The 24,354-nt window shown below is 43.1% G+C and overlaps 2 protein-coding genes and 1 pseudogene across 3 annotated transcripts; 1 reads left to right on the forward strand and 2 right to left on the reverse strand.

The window, feature by feature from the left end:
• Positions 1–270: 270 nt before the first annotated feature.
• LOC106564619 (methyltransferase-like 26) lies at positions 271–2,663 on the forward strand. The gene is made up of 6 exons (XM_014130785.2): positions 271–624; positions 868–1,030; positions 1,182–1,241; positions 1,613–1,680; positions 1,777–1,855; positions 2,091–2,663. The coding sequence occupies exons 1-6, from the start codon at positions 431–433 to the stop codon at positions 2,145–2,147; spliced, it is 621 nt and encodes a 206-aa protein (XP_013986260.1). The 5' UTR covers positions 271–430; the 3' UTR covers positions 2,148–2,663.
• LOC106564618 (WAP, Kazal, immunoglobulin, Kunitz and NTR domain-containing protein) lies at positions 2,360–5,853 on the reverse strand. The gene is made up of 2 exons (XM_014130784.2): positions 4,869–5,853; positions 2,360–4,652 (listed from the first exon to the last, which is right to left on the reverse strand). The coding sequence occupies exons 1-2, from the start codon at positions 5,181–5,183 to the stop codon at positions 3,105–3,107; spliced, it is 1,863 nt and encodes a 620-aa protein (XP_013986259.1). The 5' UTR covers positions 5,184–5,853; the 3' UTR covers positions 2,360–3,104.
• A 3,054-nt stretch (positions 5,854–8,907) lies between these two features.
• LOC106564622 (ras-related protein Rab-40C-like) lies at positions 8,908–18,746 on the reverse strand (annotated as a pseudogene). The gene is made up of 6 exons (XR_006757941.1): positions 18,005–18,746; positions 17,727–17,787; positions 17,575–17,635; positions 17,372–17,449; positions 13,524–13,746; positions 8,908–11,680 (listed from the first exon to the last, which is right to left on the reverse strand). The product of XR_006757941.1 is annotated as a ras-related protein Rab-40C-like (transcript).
• Between the last annotated feature and the right edge of the window lie 5,608 nt (positions 18,747–24,354).

Here is a 24,354-nt window from a genome sequence, read left to right on the forward strand (position 1 = left end):
AGTGTGAACTTAACATAATACTTATGTTTTATATATATATATATATATATATATATATATATATATATATATATATATATATATATATATATTTTTTTTTTTTTTTTTTTTTTTAAATCCACAAAATGTACCAAGAGGACATAGAAGTGCCCGTAGTTGGAGAATCACCCTGCTACTCTATCCTATGGAACTGCAATCTCAGGAAAAGTGCACATTTGTGCAGCATTTTAAATCGTTGCAGTTATTACACCAGGCCGGGTGACGTGCTAATCACGTGACAAAACGCGGAAATCGATTGATATTGTTCCAGTCCGGAGGCGATATTGTTCAGAGCTCTGTTGTGACTAACTTGCACAGCCAACTAGTTCAACTGGAGTGGTGGAAACAATTGCATCTTTTAGCGCGGAGAGTGTATCCAGGAGTTGCCAAAATGCTCAATGCACCTGCCGCCGAGAGAAATAAGGAACCCATCCTTGCGGTGCTCCGTGAGAGTGTGGATACGGCGAAACCGTTGAATGCACTGGAGATATCGTCTGGTACGGGGCAACATGTCACCCACTTCGCACAGGGTTTACGAAATATTACCTGGCAGCCGTCAGAATTTGACAGACAATCTTTAGCCAGGTGAGTTGAAATAGTGTTTTAGCTTGCAAATTAATATATAATGTGGTAGACATAACGGTTCAGTGAGTCCAGATCTGAATTGTTTTTCCCAAATCCAAAGCTGCCCGTTATTCAAAATAGGTTACTATGAATTCATGTTGATAATAATAGTAGGCCTAACTCTTTCTTTAGGCCTATATCAGCAGCCGTTCTTTTTTTGTTGATGCTTACAATGAGAATGATCTATTTTGTCCCCGCCACCAGTATAGACGCATACAGAGCGCATCACAACCTGCCGAACGTGAAGCCTGCCATCCACCTCGACGCCTCTCTACCCTGTGAAAACTGGGGTGGGATCCAGCCTGAGTCCTTGGACCTGGTACTCAACATCAACATGATCCATATCTCCCCAATGGCCTGCACTGAGGTGAATACTGTTTAGGCCTTCATATTGTCTATAGAGATGCTCTTAGAAATACAGTTAATGGTCCACTAACTGATGATACATGATACTTTTATTGCATACTACTCATTATTACACTACTCATTATCGTGTGATGTTATGTTTTTACTCACAGGGTTTGTTCAAAGGAGCGGGAACCATCCTGAAACCACAAGGAGTACTGCTGACATACGGGGTATATTATAATGCTGTTACAAGCACATTGTTGACTATATCCTCAACCTGATGTTGGCAGTAAATAAGCATGTAGAAGAAAGGATGTTGGAAGCAATATTTGTGTATTTCCCATATTTAGAACTGGGACTCCCTAAAAATATGCAACTTTGATATACCTTTTCATTGCAGGTTAGGAGAACTTACGCAGCAGGTTACGAAAACTTAGGAGAATTAGGTTAAGGTTAGGGAAAGGATTAGGGAAAATGCTCTCCTAAACTGCAACTAAAAGTCACTTGTATCGAAGTGGCATGTTTTTAGGGAGTCCAGTTTAGAACTCACTGAAATTGCCCTCATGAACTTGTCTTACGTCTTCTAATATTGTCTCTCTAGCCCTATGCGTTAAATGGACAGATCACTCCACAAAGCAACATCGATTTTGACCTCAGTCTAAGGTCGAGGTAAGTGAGAACTACAATAATGCCGGAATCTGAATATATCTGCTGTTTGACCAGACATTATCGAAGCAAATAACTCAAACTGTTGATGTCTTATAGAAATCCCGAGTGGGGCCTAAGGGACGTCACCCTGCTCAGGTCTGTGGCAGAGAGGAGTGGCTTGTTCCTGGAGAAAATGGTAAGAAGCGATACTCCAAATATCAGTCATTTAGGATTTTCATAATGATGTGAATGAAACCCAATGATCTGCATAAGTAACCCAAACATGTTAAATTAACTGTGTCAGACAAAATGTATTCTAATAGAAAAATATGCAACATTAAAACATACATTACCCATTTCTTACCTCAAAATGCGTGAAATACTTTGTGATGCCGGCTTATAACCACTTTCTCTTGTCGTTGTAACGTTAGGTTGACATGCCAGCTAACAACAAGTGCCTTCTGTTCCGGAAGGAGAGTCTGGTGTGAAGTCTACTGCCGGCTCTGGGGTTCCATTCCATCACCACAAATGCACCATCACGCTCCTGTCTGTACAGGGTATAACATGACCAGTAATGGATATTTAACAATTGGTTGAAAATTAACCTGAACTGATACCTTATTTGAATCAATGCCAAATCCAATAATTCCCTCACCTTCCAACTCCTATCTACACAAGTAATTTCCGCATAGGTGATTTGTTTGGTAACTTCAAAATGTATGGTGCTCGCCTTTATTGATTAAAATGAATAGGATTGTTGTAGGAAGGTGCTTTTGCATGACACCCACATCAGAAAAGTGTAGAAAAAAGTCTTACATTTTTCAATCAACTTGGAGTATTTACTATTAAGAAGTAAGCATTGAAGTTATGGGATTTAAAAAAAGAGGAGAAACATTACACCACTTCAGAATTATCACTAGAAAACAGTACGGCACGTTACAGTGAATACAAATGATCTTACACATGAAACATTACATTTGAATAAACCTATTTCAATAATGGTATTTACAAATCTCGATTTGATTGTGTTATGTACAACATTGGTATTGTTAGAAAAGTCAGTGCTTGATTTTTTTGGCAATGAAAAGTATCAGAAAGAAATGCACTGTAATTTGATACAGTACTCATGGCACAAACTCCACCAAAGAGTTTCTCACAACCTGTACGGTGCATTCCATTTTAGAAAATGTCATTGTAGAGGTATGCCATTGTATATTAGTCTTGCTCTGACAACCCAAGTTGAGGTGATCAGTCCTAGGGCTCTATTCAATCTGTCTCGCTGAAGCGTTACAGATCGCGTGATAGAAATGTAAAGGTAATTTCCTATTGAGCTGACATTTGCAGTGTTTACCGTAAATGCAGTATCCTCTAATGCGGGAGAATTGCCTTTAAATATAAATCGCACTGTAACGCTGAACTTCTGAGATACGAATTGAATAGAGCCCCTAGTCCCGGAACCTCTGCAGCATCTCACAGGTCCTCTTCTCCAAGACTTCATGAATCCTCTTAAGCCTCTTATCGGAGATGGGTCTGACGTAGCTGTTGGGTTGTATTACGGCCATGCCGTCCTGTACATCCCCCATGACCAATAGGGGGCCCTCCTCCATGGTGATGTTGGGGCAGGGGCAGCTCCAGTCCATCTTAGCCAGGGTCACCTCTAGGTGGCGGGTGTTAAAGAATGCCAAGCCCATCTTCTCGTCGCGGAGGATCTTCTCTAGACTGAACCGGGCGATCCCAGAATCGAGGTCCTCGATCAGTTCCGTCAATCGTCCGACAATGGCGAAATCGCTCCGGCACAGGCTCGGGACGATTTTACCTTTGACCCGGCATGTTTTGCACGCTCGTCGTTTGGACTGCGGACAGTTTGCCTCGCACTCCTTCTTGGATTGGAAGCGATTGCCATTGCCCTGGCAACCGCCATAAGCAAAGGCCTGGCATTGTTTCAAGAGGGAGTTCCAGGCCCAGTGGGCCTCCCAGCTCTTGCAGGGGCCCTGGACCGCAGGTAAGGAACAGATCCCCATCCCCTCCCTCTGACAGGATGCCTGGCACTCCTCGTAGGTCTCGAAGCGGTTACGGCTGTCATCGCAGCCCCCGTTGGAGAAGGCCAGGCAGGTACCTTGCTCAGCGTCGTAGTACCAGTCAACGTGGCGCTCGGTGGAGCACTCCCGCCGGTCCACCTCCGCCAGGCAATCGGCAGGCGAAAACGGGGGCCCCATGGGCATGCCCGCCATCTCGTGGTCCTCTGAGAAGATGTCGTCCTCGGTCCGACGGATGACAGAGAGAGGGTAGTCAGCGCGGAGGACCCCGGCTGCATTTCGGGCGACACAAGTGTAGATGCCTGTGTCCCACACCTGGGCATTGTAGACGACTAGCTGGCCGATGTTGGTGATGACCACGTTGCCGTACATCCGGTCGGGCCGCATTACCAGGCTCTCGTGGCGATCGCTCTGCTTCTCCCAGGTCACGACGGGCCGCGGGACACCCATTACATCGCAGTGGAAGCTCACCGTGCCGCCTATGTAGACCGACTGGTGGCTGGGGTTGGAGAAGAGCGTTGGGGGAATGGGGTCTTCCAGGAAGGACGTCAGCGTTGGATTGGCTGTTGTGTCCTCGGGGAGTGGACTTGTTTGAGGCCCAGATAGATGAAACCGGCAGGTCACCACAGTTAGCATCACACCCTGTGTACACGCCTCAGCGTCCATGTAACACTTGTTGAAGTAGGTGAGTCCGTTGGAGGCACAGGTGAAGCTGGGATCCTTCTCACAGTGGTCCTGGCACTTGCAGATGGGCTGGCCCTCCCAGATGTCGCAGGTGGCCCCCTGTTGGCTGCAGATGAAGCCCTGGCAGGTGGCGATGGAGCCCTGGCCACCGGAGCCCTTCTCTCCTCCGCCCTGGCCATCCGGATGAGCAGGGGTGCCATCAGAGAAACGGGTGGCCACACAGCTGAAGAGTCCACACACATTGGTGCAACATTTCTCAATGCCAGCACAGTCCTGGGGAATAACAACAGGCATTTACTGAGGAAAAATACATAGTATATTTCAATACAAAAAACACCAAGTGGTAGGCCTAATAAAATAAATAGAACATGTAATGAACATGTAGTCATACAGTGTAACAAATTTCCTTACAATTGTTTAAGTTTGTCATAAACAAATGACAAACAAAGGATTGTGGAATTAAATATTGAATACATATAAATGCCTCACCTCGTCAACTTCACATTCCCGTTCGCAAGTGCTTTGTGCGTCAACCCAAAGGTTAGCATTCAGCTTGTTGGGACAAACTCCTGGATGTTCCACTTTGGAACCAGCTAGACTTGCACTCCACGTCTGTTGTGGGAATACGCAGAGGCAAACCAAAAACACAAGAGAGGACCAACCAACGCGTCCTGATAAGAGTCCTTTTGGGTATATAAGTGCTTTTGGCTGGTTTGTGTCCACGTTCTTTCCACCTCCAACCCCTCGACGGCTGAGGGAAGATATATTCATTTTAAAAAGGAACGTTTCATGAAAGTCATCCATCAACAACAAGTTCCATAACTTCCGTGCAGCCCCTCAGAAAAATACGTCCATTCTGTTCAAATGCAGCCATCCAGTTTGTGCGTAACCAATCTGGGTACAAGTGCCAATTTGTCGCTCGCCACGCAAGAGAAACGGTTCTCAAATTTCAGATGAATAAACCATTGTTCAAAAAGATCTCCCTCTGCGCTGTACATTGATTCAACAAGTAGCCTCGAATAAGAGGACAAAAATAACATCCGTGAATCCACTTTGGTTTGATAAAATCGCAAAACCGTTAGACTAAAACAAAAAACTGCAACAACAAAAAAAATCAGGCTAGATCTACGCTGACTTCCAAGGCGTGCGGAGTCAACTCACTACACAGATAGAGAGACGCAATATCGGTTTTGGTGTGACTAGAGGTAGGAAGGGCAGCGCCTCTGACCGCCCCCATGGTTGTCCAGTGTCTGAAACTTTTATGAAGCAGCACCATGCGCTAAGCAACTGGACAAACATTGTAAAGACATCAAAGGAATCTTGACAGGGCGGTGTTGTCAAGCTGTCCCAACAACAGTACGCACGGGGCCAAACATTCCGGTAAGAAATCCATCAATGTTTCATGCGTCCACACCAAAAACTCTACAAGTGTTTCTCATAATGCTCATATAAATGGGCCATGATTGAGAAGTTTCCTAGCAGGAGGTACTTTTTGTTTGCTAGTGAACCCATGCACTGGCTTTATCTTGGCCAGGTCGCAGTTGTAAATGAGAACTTGTTCTCAACTGGCCTACCTGGTTAAATAAAGGTGAAATAAAATAAATGCACACTGAGAAATAAATTGACATAAGTGTCTAATTCCGTTTTTTACGCAATCCACTTTTACTCAATAAATAGGCTATGGTGTAATTTGATCCAGTTTATCATCTAGAACATATAAAATGTTGATATTAAATAAGTCATGATGAACATAGACAACTTTTTAAATGTGGGATTAGTAAGACTAGATAGGCTATCTGAATGAGAAAGAATCAAACATTTTGAGGAGGCGCGCACAGCAGAACTGGCAAGAAATATGATAGTAATACAAATACACTGATGGTGCATGCATAAAAACATGTTTACGTTTGGTTGGGTTCAAGTCGAAGTCTATACGCGTCGGTCAGTTTACTCCCATCATTCACACAAAGCTCAGAGATGCCACGGTCAGGTGGCAAGACGTAAAGCCAGGGGCGAAAATCTGATATCAACTTTGGAGGGGACAATTACATGAAATTTTCTCAAGAGCAATTCCTGAGGGGGACACCAAAAGTAGTGCTGTAACACATAGCCTACATTGTAATATGGTAAATGTATATTGAGGAACCAAAGAAATAAGGTGTTTGCCGTACTCCTAACTACCGGTACCCAAAACTACACAACTAATCACAACAGCAATACCATTGCCTTTAACTTTAACAAATCTTAGTTCAGTCACAAAAAGGGAGAACCTTTCATAATGTTGCCAAACAAAGACTCAACAAACTTACCTGAGACTCCCTGTCTCTGCCAGTCTGTCCCTGCATATCTGTCCCCAACTCTGCTGGCTGTGTGCCATCTGTTGCCTGCTCTGCCTAATGACATCATTGTGAAACATTTCCATTAGAATTTCATTTCTTTCTTATGAACATTTTATCAACTAGTCTTTGAGATATTAGGCTACTAGGGTTCTTACTATGCGTTTTGGTGTATTGAAAAATACTCTGATGTCCGTCTTATTTTTCTGCCATTTTTCTACCTGACTGGCTGGCTGGCTGGCTACACACACACCACACACACACACACACACAGTGTGTAGGTTATTTACAGTAGGAGATGGGCTTCTATCATCTTCTATCATTCTATTTGGGCTTCGATCTAAAAGGTAGCTAGCAAATGGGAAACGGATGAAAATGACAAGAGTTGACAGCTGTATGAGTTCACCATTTACACAACATATGCTGCAACCTTTTGTAATTTTAATAGTTTGTTTCATATTGGCTGGCTTCCAACAATAGCTGAATTTGCAAAGCTAGCGAGCACCAATTCAGTTTCAGTGGTGTTTGCTATAATCTTTGCTACCCGGGTTAAATAAAGGTGAAATAAAATAAATAAATAAAAGTTCCCTTGCGACAATTTAGCTTTTGCAACGAAACCATTAAATATATTTAAGACAATGGTAGAAGAGAGTGTAGTTCTGTTCAGTTTGGACTTCAGTTTATCGCTAACCTTATCACAGGGACTTTGAAGCACTAACTTACATAATCTGCATGCTGATCTTGGAATAAATTGACGATAGCAAAGATTCCATCTTTGACGACGCCACATAAATAGAATAGGTACTAGCTAGCTTAATAGTTAATATTTGCGCGCTAGCTCTGCATATTCAGCTAGTGTGTGTGCGCGATTGACTAGATTAACCTCACGTCAGTTACGTTCATTGAGTGCCTTTCAGACAGTAGATACGACCCCTCTGTTACCTTGCCAACTAAGGAACTGGCAGTGGATCAAACCATTGTGAGGCAAAGGGTGGGGGGGGTCGCAATCTTTTGAAACTTAAAAACGCGCTATTAAGTGTCTATAATCAGCACAATTGCTTTCATTGCGTATTATTAATATTATTTAAATTACATAGTTATGTTTCAGTGATATATTGGGGGGGACAAATCATATTTTTCCCAGGATAGGGGGGTTGTGTCCCCACAGGGATTTCCGCCCCTGCGTAAAGCGACACATTTTCAATGGTGTGTGACTCATCTTTGTCTCGACACGGCTCAAAGGGCTATGAGAAGCAAACTCCCCTCGCTTTCATTGAACGTGACCCTTCAACCTTCGCGTGACTTTTGACCGCCGGCATTCAGAGCCGCTGCGGAGAGGCCGCGAGCCAATAACCCCGGGGCGACTAATCAATTCAGAACTCCCACCGTTTTACTTCACTTGAGCTTGATAAGACAGCCAAGGGGTCGGAGAGGACAAAGACAAAAAAAAAATCCCACCGCTCGCACACTGACAATGCCAAAGCTTTGAATAGCCAATAATATCACCACAAAACAAACTAGCAATAAAACCAGATAAAAAAAACACATTACGGCACAACGGGGACTGTGAAGAGTGACAGCTATTTTTTAAATATATTTTGTATTGTAATTTGCACTGTATTATGTAGGTAAGTGGCCTTGCACTGAGCCATTGCTTGTGCGAGCCAGAACGGCCCACAGGGCAGGAGCCAGAACGGCTCACAGGGCAGGAGCCAGAACGGCTCACAGGGCAGGAGCCAGAACGGCTCACAGGGCAGGAGCCAGAACGGTTCACAGGGCAGGAGCCAGAACGGCTCACTGGGCAGGAGCCAGAACGGCTCATAGGGCAGGATCCAGAACCAGGAGCCAGAACGGCTCATTGGGCAGGAGCCAGAACCAGGAGCCAGAAAGGCTCATTGGGCAGGAGCCAGAACGGCTCATAGGGCAGGGGCCAGAACGGCTCATAGGGCAGGGGCCAGAACGGCTCATAGGGCAGGGGCCAGAACGGCTCATAGGGCAGGGGCCATCAGTTTTCTGAAGCGTGAGGCAGAAACAGGTGACATGGTATTACATATATTATTTGTTGTGTTTTGTTTCCTGTTTGGTCCCCAGGAAGAGTAGGGTAAGTACTAAATATGCACATGAGCAAAACTTAACTAATCAAAAATATACAATACAGTTATTCAGTAATAAATCATTTTGAATAAAAAAACTTTGATTTGGGGAAAACCATTGCTTTCCACGGCAACTATGCAGCCACATTTATTTGCAAAACCGTTCATCATCCTTACAATCAACTCAGCAGCTTATACCACATACAGGTAGTGCTTATAATACCCTGAATAATGATTCTTTTCCTTGATCTTTTATTTAATAAAAAGGGTGTAGAAACAGAGAAAAATTGCATGCATTGGTTTTCATCTCTCTTGCAGTGAGCATAGGGAATGCCTCAGTGTAAATACATTCTAAGAATTTTGTCCTTTACAAAAATATAAGACGCCAACAAAAAACAGAATATTATTTATAAACAAATGGGTATAAATAAAATTGTGAATATGAACTCTTTTTTATATTAAGCCTGTATGGAATTTGCTTTACGTGGATAAATGTAAGTTTACTGGAGTCCAAAGTTAGTAAGTCACAAGTTAACATAACCACTTATCAAAGTGATTCAGATGAAAGATATTTTAGCCCTTTGCGGCATTCCCCAAAAATCCTACTGATACTTCAAGATAAATCATGATACCGGTAAAAAGCCAGGCACATATTGGTTACTCACAGGGTCACTCAGGGCAAAGGGCCATGAATGAGCAAACAGACTTGGATCAACACACGATTTCACCATTGGCTCTCTGATCAGCATTAAAGGTAGACTCAGCTAAATGACATTGCCACAAGCAGCACGGCAGATAGGGAGATGATCAAGATGCAAGACTTCACTCTCACACAGTATCTGTGTTCACTTCACACTGTTCACAGCCTGGTAGCCACGGGACAATAACAGCATAGAAGTAGAGCCTCACGCTTAGTTGTTATGGAAGGCCCCCCCCCATGCAGTTTACTTTCTGCATCTACATCATATTGCTGAGTATACCTTTAAAATGCAAACAGTGAGGGAGAGCAGTCTGATATTGCACCCATTATTCTGAAATGAAACCAGTGTAATCTACAATGACCCTTTGCTATAACAGCTTGACCCCATTTGCTTTTAATCAATCATATGAGCACAGACCAGACTGGTGTTATACATTCTGGTGCCAAACAGGACAAGGACCCAAGTCAACAGACAGAGCAACACACACCCAACAGAAGACCGACAGATGGATGGGCGGCAGGTAGCCTAGTGGTTAGAGCGTTGGACTAGTAACCGAAAGGTTGCAAGATCAAATCCACGAGCTGACAAAGTAAAATGTGTCGTTCTGCCCCTGAACAAGGCAGTTAACCCACTGTTCCTAGGCCGTCACTGAAAATAAGAATTTGTTCTTAACTGACTTGCCTAGTTAAATAAAGGTCAAATGAAAACATTAAAACAGACACACACACACAAGAAAACTTTGTCAGAGTGCAGAGAGTAAAAAAAAAAGTTAGCTGCAGTTTCAATATTTTAAGTGTTCTATTTGTTGGCAAATCCGTGTGAGATTTGGAAATAATAATCACTCAATGTGTTTCTGAGCCATATCAAACCAGGGTCAGTAGGCAGCAAATTAAAATAAAAAAGACAAACAAAACGTTTTCCATCGCATGCCCTAATGAACACGACCCAGACATAGGTCTATAAGTATTGAAGAGGAGGGACAAAGTCAACGGACAGGCATAATAACACAAACTCCCAAAACATTCAAGACGAATCACGTAAGAGGTCAATGCAAAAAAGCCGACCGATTACCACGCATGTACAATAAGTCTTTACTTAAATATACCCCGTGAATCTGTTCAGAGTCCTCATACTCTCTTGTAGTGTCGACAGTAAGGTGAGTGATGACGTCACAGCTTGAAGTCCAAGAGGCTGTATGGAGAGAAATAGTTATGTTGTCTTTTTGTAGGCACTAACTCCGCCATGGTTCGATGGACTGGGGAAAATGACTGTCGTTTTTAGATAAACACTGAAAATAAGGTCTGTGGTAAACACAGGCTTAGGAGATCTTATACGTTTTGTTCTATGAGATAATCTTCATCAGCTAACGTCACTTTGTGATTTTTGATGCATTTATGTAATAAAAAAAGCACATAAAGGCTTCATAATGAATAAAGGTCATGTTAACTGGCTGCTATTATCTCATAGAACAAAGTGTACTGTATAACATCTCCAAAGCCTGTGTTAACCTCAGACCTTATTTTCAGTGTTTATCCCAAAACCCTATTCTTTCCCCATAGAAAAGGCTGAAAAAACCAGAGGTAACTCACTTCCGGGTTTTAGGACTACAAGCTGGAGCGCTCTACAAGCTGGAGCGCTCTGCTGGTCACAATGGCTGGTAGCTGTGGGTTTAACGGCGACCCACAAGATGGCGCTAGGGGGCTAAGAAAGAGTGAAAGCCATATTGGACTCACTCACAGCTCTTACGGTTCCTGTTGTGCGTTTATGCATGTCCAAATTGGGGCCCCTGAGCGCCCCATACAGCGATAGCATTAGGCCCAATGGGAGGCCTCACAAGTTCCTCCCTCGCCCCTCACTAGGTAATGTTACAGTTACTTTTGCTGCTACTACTCTTGGGGGGGCTCGGAGGCGGTTTAAAGGACTTGGAACGTTTGAGACTGTTTCCCTTGCTGCTGCTGCTGTTGTTGACGCCGCTCACGCCGCCGCGCCGCCCGCCACATTGGTGGCCACGGAGTAGGAGCGTCCATGCATCATGACAGCATTCATTCCGTTGGCCATGGAGAAGGACTTGAGGTGGGACTTGATGGCCACGGGGAGAGGCAGCTTGTCGATGAGGTGGACGGGGGTGCATGAGACGATGGCCCGGCAACACAGGTCCTGGAGGCTGAACACTGGTGGGGAAGGGGGATGGACAGGGAAGGACATAGTCATGTTCTTTACATGCTATAACGGTATAGCATAGGACATGAGAACAATCTAGTTGTGTTGCTGGTTTATTTTGCAGGCGGGACAGCTGCTGTTGCGTCAATGACGAGGAGAGCCCAGTGCGCTTCCTCCCATCAAATGAGAACACAGCAAGCAAGAGACAACCACCTTTCATTATTCCAAATAAACTCAGCAAAATAAGAAACGTCCTCTCACTATCAACTGCGTTTATTTTCAGCAAACTTAACATGTGTAAATATTTGTATGAACATAACAAGATTCAACAGACACAAACTGAACAAGTTCCACAGACGTGACTAACAGAAATGGAATAATGTGTCCCTGAACAAAGGGGGGGGTCAAAATCAAAAGTAACAGTCAGTATCTGGTGTGGCCACCAGCTGCATTAAGTACTGCAGTGCATCTCCTCCTCATGGACTGCACCAGATTTGCCAGTTCTTGCTGTGAGATGTTACCCCACTCTTCCATTAAGGCACTTGCAAGTTCCTGGACATTTCTGGGGGGGAATGGCCCTTGCCCTCACACTCCGATCCAACAGGTCCCAGACGTGCTCAATGGGATTGAGATCCGGGCTCTTCGCTGGCCATGGCAGAACACTGACATTCCTGTCTTGCAAGGATTCACGCACAGAACGAGCAGTATGGCTGGTGGCATTGTCATGCAGGAGGGATGAGCCTGCAGGAAGGGTACCACATGAGGGAGGAGGATGTTTTCCCTGTAACGCACAAGGTTACAACAAGCTCAGTCCGATGATGCGGTGACACACCTCCCCAGACCATGACGGACCCTCCACCTCCAAATCGATCCCGCTCCAGAGTACAGGCCTCGGTGTAACGGTCATTCCTTCGACGATAAACGCGAATCTGACCATCACCCCTGGTGAGACATAACCGCGACTCGTCAGTGAAGAGCACTTCTTGCCAGTCCTGTCTGGTCCAGTGACGGTGGGTTTGTGTCCATAGGCGACATTGTTGCCGGTGATGTCTGGTGAGGACCTGCCTTACAACAGGCCTACAAGCCCTACGGACAGTCTGAGCACTGATGGAGGGATTGTGCGTTCCTGGTGTAACTCGGGCAGTTGTTGTTGCCATCCTGTACCTGTTCCGCAGGTGTGATGGTCGGATGTACCGATCCTGTGCAGGTGTTGTTACATGTGGTCTGCCACTGTGAGGACAATCAGCTGTCCGTCCTGTCTCCCTGTAGCGCTGTCTTAGGCATCTCACAGTACAGACATTGCAATTTATTGCCCTGGCCACATCTGTAGTCCTCATGCCACCTTGCAGCATGCCCAAGGCATGTTCACGCAGATGAGCAGGGACCCTGGGCATCTTTCTTTTGCTGTTTTTCCAGAGTCATTAGAAAGGCCTCTTTAGTGTCCTAAGTTTTCATAACTGTGACCTTAATTGCCTACCGCCTGTAAGCTGTTAGTGTCTTAATGTCCGTTCCACAGGTGCATGTCCATTAATTGTTTATGGTTCATTGAACAAGCATGGAAAACAGTGTTTAAACCCTTTACAATGAAGATCTGTGAAGTTATTTGGATTTTTACAAATGATCTTTTAAAGACAGGGTCCTGAAAAAGGGACGTTTCTTTTTTTGCTGAGTTTAGATATATTCCATATATCAATCAAATCAAAGAATTGAAGGGTAGCAACATAAAATAACAAACAAGCCCAAGTTTCCTCACAACAATAACCTTTGACCTTCCCATTGTTTTACTGCACCCTAAGGCTTCCCAACCCAAGACCCTACAGTGGCTGTAACTTTAGTCTTCCCTGGTCTCCTCACCTCGGTTTGGTCTCCAGAACTTCTCCATGCCGTGCCTCATCAGCACGATGCGCGACAGCTCCGTGAACGACTCGACGACGTTGAAGTTGCACAGAGGGCTGACCTCAAAGAAGGTCATGCCATTCTTCTCGGCGTAGGCGCGGGCCTGCTCCGTGGGCACCTGCCTCTTAAAGGCCAGGTGGAGCCGGTTGCCTACTAGGATGCGGGGCACCCCCGGGGCATGCTGGGGGAAAGGAGAGAAAGTGAAGGTTAGGATAAGAAAGCAATAGGAGGATGATATTGAGAGTAGTGGTTGTTTTGTTAACAACTCCTATCTTGTTTACGATTCCTTTAATCAAATCACACACAAACCCTGTTTGAACAGGAAACACACCGGCCTTCTCAAAGCAGGAAAGGAAACAGGAAGAGCAGAATCACCTTTATTCTGTAAATACATTTGCATGTCCAGGAATTTCTCTTTGTGAAATGGTGCTGCTACAGAGTCAGACAGACAATAGACAGAAAATACTAAATATAAAGACACAGAATCCACACACAGCAAGTACACTGAAGCTAAAAACTACATACTATACAATTAACAGTTTAAACTACATTAGAACAAAACAAAACATTAGGAACACCTGCTCTTTCCAAGACACAGACTGACCAGGTGGACCCAGGTGAAAGCTATGATCCCTTATTGATGTCAGTTGTTAAATCCACTGTTTCCTTTCTATATACGTTCTGCACAAAAACCTGTCCCTGATATTCACACCTCTGCTCAAAACACATTGAATTTAACTTCACACTTTTTACTGTATAATAGAAAAAGCTACTGCAGAACATAGCTGATTTGCTCATATCCAAAGGCCTACCTGTGGTTGGGCAGGCGGAATGTAGTAAGGAATAGAAATGCATAATGATCTGCATTTTCATTGTGGCAGTAAGGGGATAACACACTAGGCCTATATGAAACCATCTTTAGACTACTCTTCACTCGCACACACCAAAAGTTAGGCACCAAACAGAATTTAAGGAACAGAAAAAAACAGAAGAAAAAAAATAGATTTTTGATTCCGATTTAGCTTAGAATACATTTATTAGGCATATGCATCCTACCTTTGAAGCATCTCTTAGAGAAGGCTATCTATCCCTTTTTCCGGTGCCATCCAAATGTGTGCACAGACAAGGTAACATGATGTTAGCTAGCCAGCCAGGTAGCATGGCTAAACAAGGTTGTTTGTTATCAAACCAAAAACTTGCGGCCGCGAGTAGTTTAAAACGGCCGGCGACAATGGTTGAAAATATTGTCTAAAAATGTGCACCAATTCACGGGAGAAGGTAGCTCCGGTAACATGGGGCATAACTTTGAGTGGCTTTCAGTGTTGTAAAGGCACAAGCATGTCACTTTGCTCTGTTTTTCCTCTCTCGCAGTGGCACTCAAGAGGCTGCGTGACAGAGATGCCTAGTCAGACTGGCCCTGCTTGTACTTACTGGAGAAATGAAACCATACCGCTCCAATAACTAAACAAATGTAACAAAAAACCTCATCACTGTCTGCACACCCCAGCTCGCCATCACGGCTTAATAACATTTATAAACTGATGGAGAACGGATGGAGAGGAGCAGTTGAGGTAGGCTAATGGCTGGTTAGGGGATGTGGCTGGCTGCTCACAGCTGTCGCACGTGACATTGGGTGAAGGACTCATTCTGATATGACGTCACACTCTTAACTCTTTAATATTTTATTTGTAGGACGGGTAGGGAAGCATTCTGTGCTCAGTCATTCATTTCTAAATGAGAAACGCACACAGGGAGAAGATATTTTCAGCCAGTCTTCCATTTTTGTTGCGGATCTACACGATTCACGTGGAGAACCTATTTTGAAATGAAAACGGCGGAAATCTCCAAAAAGTGTTGAGTTTGCATCCTTGTGGATTTTTTTGTTTGTTTGTATTTAACCTTTATTTAACTAGGCAAGTCAGTTAACCTGTTCGGGCTAGGGGGCAGTATTTGCACGGCCGGATAAAAAAATGTACCCGATTTAAACTGGTTACTACTCTTGCCCAGAAACGAGAATATGCATATAATTAGTAGATTTGGATAGAAAACACTCTAAAGTTTCTAAAACTGTTTGAATGGTGTCTGTGAGTATAACAGAACTCATATGGCAGGCCAAAACCTGAGAAGATTCCATACAGGAAGTGCCCTGTCTGACAATTTGTTCTCTTTCTGTGGCATCTCTATCAAAAACACAGCATCTCTGCTGTAATGTGACATTTTCTAAGGCTTCCATTAGCTCTCAGAAGGCGCCAGAAAGTGGAATGACGTCTCTGCAGTCTCTGGGCGAAAAACAGCAGGAGTTTTTGTGAGTGGTCAGGCAGGGAACAATGACACTGGAGATGCGCGTCCACGAGACGACTCCATGTTTTTCTTTCAGTCTTTGAATGAATACAACGTCGCCCGGTTGGAATATTATCGCTATTTGACGAGAAAAATAGCATAAAAATTGATTTTAAACAGCGTTTGACATGCTTCGAAGTACGGTAATGGAATATTTAGAATTTTTTTGTCACAAAATGGCTTGCGCGTCACCCTTCGGATACTGACCTGAACACACTAACAAAACGGAGCTATTTCAATATAACTATGGATTATTTGGAACCAAAACAACATTTGTTGTTGAAGTAGAAGTCCTGGGAGTGCATTCTGACGAAGAACAGCAAAGGTAATCCAATTTTTCTTATAGTAAATCTGAGTTTGGTGAGGGCCAAACTTGGTGGGTGTCAAATTAGCTAGCCGTCATGGCCGGGCTATCTACTCAGAATATTGCAAAATGTGCTTTCGCCGAAAAGCTATTTTAAAATCTGACACCGCGATTGCATAAAGGAGTTCTGTATCTATAATTCTTAAAATAATTGTTATGTATTTTGTGAACGTTAATCGTGAGTAATTTAGTAAATTCACCGGAAGTTTTCGGTGGATATGCTAGTTCTGAACATCACATGCTAATGTAAAAAGCTGGTTTTTGATATAAATATGAACTTGATTGAACAAAACATGCATGTATTGTATAACATAATGTCCTAGAAGTGTCATCTGATGAAGATCATCGAAAGGTTAGTGCTGCATTTAGCTGTGGTTTTGGTTTTTGTGACATATATGCTTGCTTTGAAAATGGCTGTGTGATTATTTTTGGCAGGGTACTCTGACATAATGTAATGTTTTGCTTTCGCTGTAAAGCCTTTTTGAAAATCGGACAATGTGGTTACATTAAGAACTTTGAATTATGACATTTTGTGGTTTTAAATTTGGAGCTCTGATTTGTCACTGGCTGTTGAATAGTGTGGGACGATTTCATCCCACGTACCCTAGAGAGGTTAAGAACAAATTCTTATTTACAATGACGGCCTAGGAACAGTGGGTTAACTGCCTTATCAGGGGCAGAACGACAGATTTCTACCATGTCAGCTCAGGGATTCGAACTGGCAACCTTTCAGTTACTGGCCTAACGCTCTAACCACTAGGCTACCTGCCGGGAAGATAAATGGTGTACCAGTGGCCAGTTGGTTAAGGCCACAGTACAGAGGAAAAAGCTATTCAGGTTGTGGGAGGTTTTGGTCGTGACTGACCTAAACCGTTTGCCAGAGGGGAGTCTTTTGATAACAACAGCAGATCCTCAGACTACAGCCTGCCTGCCTGGCAATAGCTCTACATGGCTAGTGATTCTACTATCTACAAACCGGTATGGGGGATTTCATTTGAGCTATTACTGCAGCATGATGAGGCAGATATGCTGTTTAGAATGAAGACTTGAGTCACATCGTCAGATGTGCAGTGTTAAACAATCAGTCAGCAAACTAACTTACCTCATCGATCTCCCGGATCCAGCGGTCAATGCCATCAAACGACCAGCCATTGGTGATATCATAAACTAGCAGGATTCCCTGTGGGTTGGGGGGACATGAACAAGCAATACATCTTTAAATCAGTAAACAGTCCACTTGTCCCTGATTACACAGATGATATAGCCTAGAACCTGAAGCATTTTGAATTAAGGGGTCTAACTCACTTGTGCCCCACGTGAATATGACCTGAAGATTGTGCAGAATCGACCCTGTCCAGACGTATCCCTGTTGAACAAAGAATGACCCTGTTAGATTCCATTTAACTTTCTGTCAATGAGTTTTCTACAAGTATTAGATAAGTATTTTCTACATGTACCACAATTCTAACTTGACTCTTCTCCCATCCAACAGGATTGTGGTAGTCTTGTAGTCAATCCCTGAGAAAACAAACATGATTATAGCAGACAGCCAGCCCAACCTTAACCTCAAACCACAAGGGATTGATTTTTCATCAACGAGGTTGATAGCCTACGATGGAGAGTATAATGGCAAATGGCCAGTTTGATTCCAGAGTAAAACAAAACACTGACTAGTATGTTTATACTTCATATAATGTATACACTTGATATATTCTAACTAGTTATATACACTCACCACTGCTGTAGGGATAGGGAGACTCTGCTGATCCGTCCTGCAGACTGTCTAGGATCTCTCCTTTCCCCACGTCACTGTCTCCAACCAGCAAGAACTTCAGGAGGTAGTCGTAACTCTTGACAGGGCTGCCCTGTGTAGCCATCATCCCAAGCATTGGTATCAAGTTAAGACCGAGTTTAGAGATCCACGACTGCGGGTGGGAGAATTTATGTGTGGAATGCCTTGTCAAACATTAAGGGCGAACGACGTTGTTTACTAGCTAACGATACTGTAGCTAACGTTAGCCACTGAGAAATTAAGGTTACTAGCTAGCTGTGTCGCGCACCACTAGCTACAAAAAATACAATGAGCGTTGAGCACGAATTATCTCCAATTCCATCATGTTTTCTTTGAAAATCCATTACCTAGCTAGTTAGCTATCTAGTAGAATGAAGACTTGAGTCACGTCGTCAGACGTGCAGTGTTACATTTTTCTGTGAAAGAAAAATACCCCGTGCTAACGTTAGCTACCTAAACTAATTTAGGAAAACAACGTTAAATAATCTGGGCCATTCTGCCTCCAAAACCAAATGTCCTCTACAAGGTAAAACATTGTTTTTGAAATGTTAATTCAAAACGAAAATGGTACTTCATTTAAGAGTCCATAAATAAGAATTAGTTTCCTTCGAGTACGCGTCAGTAGCTAAGTAATGCAAATAACGTCAACCTAGATTTTGCTTTTGCCAGCATCAACATCCGGTTTGCCGGGTCCTCTTCTTCTTCGATGAAGTTTAATAGCGGTTGGCATCCAACATATGTTGCATTACCGCCACCTACTAGACTGGAGTTCAACTCCCTTATAAACTCAGCAAAAAAAGAAACGTCCTCTCACCGTCAACTGTGTTTATTTTCAGCAAACTTAATAAATCTTTGTATGAACATAACAAGATTCAACAACTGAGACATAAACCGAACAAGTTCCACATACATGTGACTAACTTTAATGGAATAATGTGTCCCTGAACAAAGGGGGGTCATAATCAAAAGTAACAGTCAGTATCTGGTGTGGCCACCAGCTTCATCAAGTACTGCAGTGCATCTCCTCGTCATGGACTGCACCAGATTTCCCAGTTCTTGCTGTGAGATGTTACCAAGGCACCTGCAAGTTCCCAGACATTTCTGGGGGGGAATGGCCCTAGCCCTCACCCTCCGATCCAAGAGGTCCCAGACATGCTCAATGGGATTGAGATCCGGGCTCTTCGCTGGCCATGGCAGAACACTGACATTCCTGTCTTGCAGGAAATCACGCACAGAACGAGCAGTATGGCTGGTGGCGTTGTCATGCTGGAGGGTCATGTCAGGATGAGCCTGCAGGAAGGATACCACATGAGGGAAGAGGATGTCTTCCCTGTAAAGCACAGCGTTGAGATTGCCTGCAATGACAACAAGCTCAGTCCGATGATGCTGTGACACACCTCCCCAGACCATGACGGACCCTCCACCTCCAAATTGATCCCGCTCCAGAGTACAGGCCTCGGTGTAACGGTCATTCCTTCGACAATAAACGCGAATCCGACCATCACCCCTGGTGAGACAAAACCGCGACTCGTCAGTGAAGAGCACTTTTTGCCAGTCCTGTCTGGTCCAGCGATGGTGGGTTTGTGCCCATTGGCGACTTTGTTTCCGGTGATGTCTGGTGAGGACCTGCCTTACAACAGGCCTACAAGCCCTCAGTCCAGCCTCTTTCAGCATATTTCGGACAGTCTGAGCACTGATGGAGGGATTGTGCGTTCCTGGTGTAACTCGGGCAGTTGTTGTTGCCATCCTGTACCTGTCCCTCAGGTGTGATGTTCGGATGTACTGATCCTGTACAGGTGTTGTTACACGTGGTCTGCCACTGCGAGGATGATCAGCTGTCCGTCCTGTCTCCCTGTAGCGCTGTCTTAGGCGTCTCACAGTACGGACATTGCAATTTATTGCCCTGGCCACATCTGCAGTCCTCATGCCTCCTTGCAGCATGCCTAAGGCACGTTCACGCAGATGAGCAGGGACCCTGGGCATCTTTCTTTTGGTGTTTTTCGGAGTCAGTAGAAAGGCCTCTTTAGTGTCCTAAGTTTTCATAACTGTGACCTTAACTGCCTACCATCTGTGAGCTTTTAGTGTCTTAACGACCGTTCCACAGGTGCATGTTTATTAATTGTTTATGGTTAATTGAACAAGCATGGGAAACAGTGTTAAAACCCTTTACAATGAAGATCTGTGGAGTTATTTGGATTTTTACGAATTATCTTTGAAAGACAGGGTCCTGAAAAAGGGAAGTTTCTTTTTTTGCTGTGTTTACAATTCATTTTCATTTAACTAGGCAAGTTCAACAAACAAATTCTTATTTACAATGACGGCCAAGGAACAGTGGGTTAACTGCCTTGTTCACGGGCAGAATAACAGATTTTTACCTTGTCAGCTCGGGGATTCAATCAAGCAACCTTTTGGTTATTGGCCCAACGCTCTAACCACTAGGCTACCTGCCGCCTCATCTAACACTACACTCACAAAAAATAACAAATATAACACCACCCTACTCCACTATTTAAATATATTTAGTCCTACCTCAGGCCAACAACCTGAAAGGATGGGACACCACCACTTAACACACCCTGTAACTCTTCGGATGTCAAGTCTTGCACACCCAAATACTTCTTTGTAGCTGCCACAACAAACTCAATTTTCTGCGACTTACGTTCCATCCCTGCAGAACAGTTGATAAACATTGCTATAAATGATAAAGATCCAATCTTACTGAAACATATCACTTGTTGGCCTGTCCCTCTGTTCTGGTACAGATCTACTACTCACACCACTCCTCTCAGGATCCCTCCCCCTTGACCCATCTTCCTCTACTTTCTTCACTGCCTCAGCATATGACAACTTTTGCATTACTCTAACCCTGGAAACCTCAACCTGCCTCGCATGGGACATTTCTGATCCCCAGCCCCATGGGCACCCCTACAATTAACACATACAGTTGAAGTCAGAAGTTTACATACACATTCGCCAAATACATTTAAATTCAGTTTCTCACAATTCCTGACCTTTAATCCTAGTAACAAATTCCCTTTCTTAGGTCTGTTAGAATCACCACTTTATTTTAAGAATGTGAAATGTCAGAATAATAGTAGAGAGAATGATTTATTTCCAATTTTATTTCCTTCATCACATTCCTAGTGGGTCAGAAGTTTACATACACTCAATTAGTATTTGGTAGCATTGACTTTAAATTGTTTAAATTGGGTCAAATGTTTTTGGTAACCTTCCACAAGCTGCCCACAATAAGTTGGGTGAATTCTGGACCATTCCTCCTGACAGAGCTGGTGGAACTGAGTCAGGTTTGTAGGCCTCCTTGCTCGCACACACTTTTTCAGTTCTGCCCACAAATTTTCTATAGGACTGAGGTCAGTGCTTTGTGATGGCCACTCCAATTCCTTGACTATGTTGTCCTTAAGCCATTTTTCCACAACATTGGAAGTATGCTTGGGGTCATTGTCCATTTGGAAGACCCATTTGTGACCAAGCTTTAACTTCCTGACTCATGTCTTGAGATGTTGCTTCAATATATCCACATAATTTTCCTACCTCATAATGCCATCTATTTTGTGAAGTGCACCAGTCCCTCCTGCATCAAAGCACCCCCACAACATGATGCTGCGAACCCTGTGCTTCACGGTTGGGATGGTGTTCTTTGGCTTGCAAGCATCCCCCTTTTTCCTCCAAACATAACGATGGTCATTATGACCAAACAGTTGTAATTTTGTTTCATCAGACCAGAGGACATTTCTCCAAAAAGTACGATCTTTGTCCCCATGTGCAGTTGCAAACCGTAGTTTGGCTTTTTTATGGTGGATTTGGAGCAGTGGCTTCTTCCTTGCTGAGCGACCTTTCAGGTTATAGGACTTGATTTAATGTGTATATAGATACTTTTGTACCTGTTTCCTCCAGCATCTTCACAAGGTCCTTTGCTGTTGTTCTGGGATTGAGTTGCACTTTTCGCATGGTTTTTATATTTGCGTACTATTGTTTGTACAGATGAACGTGGTACCTTTAGGCGTTTGGAAATTGCTCCCAAGGATGAACCAGACTTGTGGAGGTCTACAATTTTTTTCTGAGATCTTGGCTGATTTCCTTTGATTTTCCCATGATGTCAAGCAAAGAGGCACTGAGTTTGAAGGTAGGCCTTGAAATACATCCACAGGTACACCTCCAATTGACTCAAATGATGACAATTAGCCTATCAGAAGCTTCTAAAGCCATGACATCATTTTCTGGAATTTTCCAAGCTGTTTAAAGGCACAGTCAACTTAGTATATGTAAACTCTGAGACACTGGAATTGTGATACAGTGAGTTGTGAAATAATCTGTCTGTAAACAATTGTTGGAAAAATTACTTATGTCATGCACAAAGTAGATGTCCTAACCGACTTGCCAAAACTATAGTTTGTTAAGAAGAAATTTGTGGAGTGGTTGAAAAACAAGTTTTAATGACTCCAACCTAAGTGTATGTAAACTTCTGACTTCAAGTGTACCACTACTTTCCCCAATGCTACACATTCCTTTGTCTCATGCCCTTCTGGTCACTTCTCACACATAGGAACCTACACACTGCTGCCACATGCCCATATGCTTGACACCTGTAACAACGTAATGTATTCGGCACAAAAGCTCATACAGGATAACTTATATATCCTTACATCCAGTTTGCCGGTTCTCTTCTTCTTCTTCTTTTTCTTCTTTTTCTTCTTCTTCTCTGCTATAGTGGCGTTCACAGCAATTTGATTTGCATTAAGCTACCTACTTTGCGGGTGGATAATAAGGATCTCAAAAAGGAAACAAAGTGGGGTGAAAAATCATACAAACTATCAACATTTTTTTAAACTAAGCAAAATCACCCTGCTTTTCTATCCTATTCAACTATTGCTGTACATATACTATTATATCCCAGGGATTCTAACAAAAATATACTACATATTCTACTCATATACTGTCCATAATATTTATACATCCCATCATATATTTATTGCTAGTCCTAATATTTATATATATCTTAATTCCATTCTTTAACTCTTTAGATTTGTGTGTATTGTTGTGTATTTGTATTGTAAGACATTACTGCACTGTTGGAGCTAGGAACACAATAATTTCGCTACACCCACAATCGCAGCTGCTAAATATGTGTATGCGAAGACCTAAGATTAAGAATTGTTGACTTGCATAAAGCTGGAAAGGGTTAGCCTTGATGTTCATCAGTACGCTGTAAGACAAATAGTCTATAAATGGAGAAAGTTCAGCACTGTTGCTACTCTCCCTAGGAATGGCCATCCTGCAAAGATGACTGCAAGAGCACAGTGCAGAATGCTCAATGAGGTAAAGAAGAATCGTAGAGTGTCAGCTAAAGACTTAAAGAAATCTCTGGAACATACTAATATCAGTCTAAAACTTTGTGCATACACTGCTGCCATCTGTGGCCAAAATCTAAATTGCACCTGAACTGGAATAATACATTATGGCCTTTCTCTTGCATTTCAAAGATGATGGTACAAAAAATACAAAAGAATGGTTGGTTTTTTCTTTGTATTATCTTTTACCAGACCTATTGTGTTATATTGTCCTACATTCCTTTCACATTTCCACAAACTTCAAAGTGTTTCCTTTGCCTGAGCTACAGGCAGTTAGATTTGGGTATGTCATTTTAGGTGAAAATTGAAAAAAAGGGGTGGATCCTTTTAAGATACTGTTTGAAGAGGTAGGGATTCAGATGTTTTCGGAAGATGTGTCGGGACTCAGCTGTCCTAGCTTCAGTTGGTTCCCACTTAATACCAACATTTCTCCAAGAGTCCACCATCATTTTAAAGCCCTAGTTATTTTGTTGCTTTGTTATTTTGTTGCTTTGACAAATTAATTTCTGAAGATTATTATTAATTTAATGTGATTAACATGCGTCTGTCCCTCATTTTAAGGTCAACTCTGAACTGAGCACTTGTTTTAACGTAGTGAAACTAATTATTTTTAAATATTTATTTCAGAAGAAACAATTAACATATAATAGTCAAACTATAGTATAAAAGCAGGTGGGCTGGTTCTACTCCTTTGGCCCATTTTGTGGTGGAAAAGTCAATGGGTCAAACATAATGTCAACCCTGTCACCCATAGATAGACAGGCTAGAAAGGTTTCAACAATAAAACCTTTTATTGTGAATCTTACTTTCAATTGCCCCTCCCTGTTGAACATAATAGACTTCCATTCCCTGTCACAAGGCGATTTATGGCTGCTTTAAAATGAAATTCTGATCATATAACTTTTGAAAAACTGGGCCCTGGTG

This window comes from Salmo salar, chromosome ssa12, assembly GCF_905237065.1.
Source record: "Salmo salar chromosome ssa12, Ssal_v3.1, whole genome shotgun sequence".
In the NCBI taxonomy this organism is placed as follows: Eukaryota; Metazoa; Chordata; class Actinopteri; order Salmoniformes; family Salmonidae; genus Salmo; species Salmo salar.

Bases quoted from the DNA above. Each gene is read 5' to 3' on its own strand.
- LOC106564618 (XM_014130784.2), bottom strand. From the start codon at position 5,183: ATGGATGACTTTCATGAAACGTTCCTTTTTAAAATGAATATATCTTCC. The intron at 4,653-4,868 runs GTGAGGCATTTA...GTTATTCCCCAG, and splicing joins GGGAATGTGAAGTTGACGAG to GACTGTGCTGGCATTGAGAA.
- LOC106564619 (XM_014130785.2), top strand. From the start codon at position 431: ATGCTCAATGCACCTGCCGCCGAGAGAAATAAGGAACCCATCCTTGCG. The intron at 1,031-1,181 runs GTGAATACTGTT...TTTTACTCACAG, and splicing joins CCCCAATGGCCTGCACTGAG to GGTTTGTTCAAAGGAGCGGG. The intron at 1,856-2,090 runs GTAAGAAGCGAT...TTGTAACGTTAG, and splicing joins GCTTGTTCCTGGAGAAAATG to GTTGACATGCCAGCTAACAA.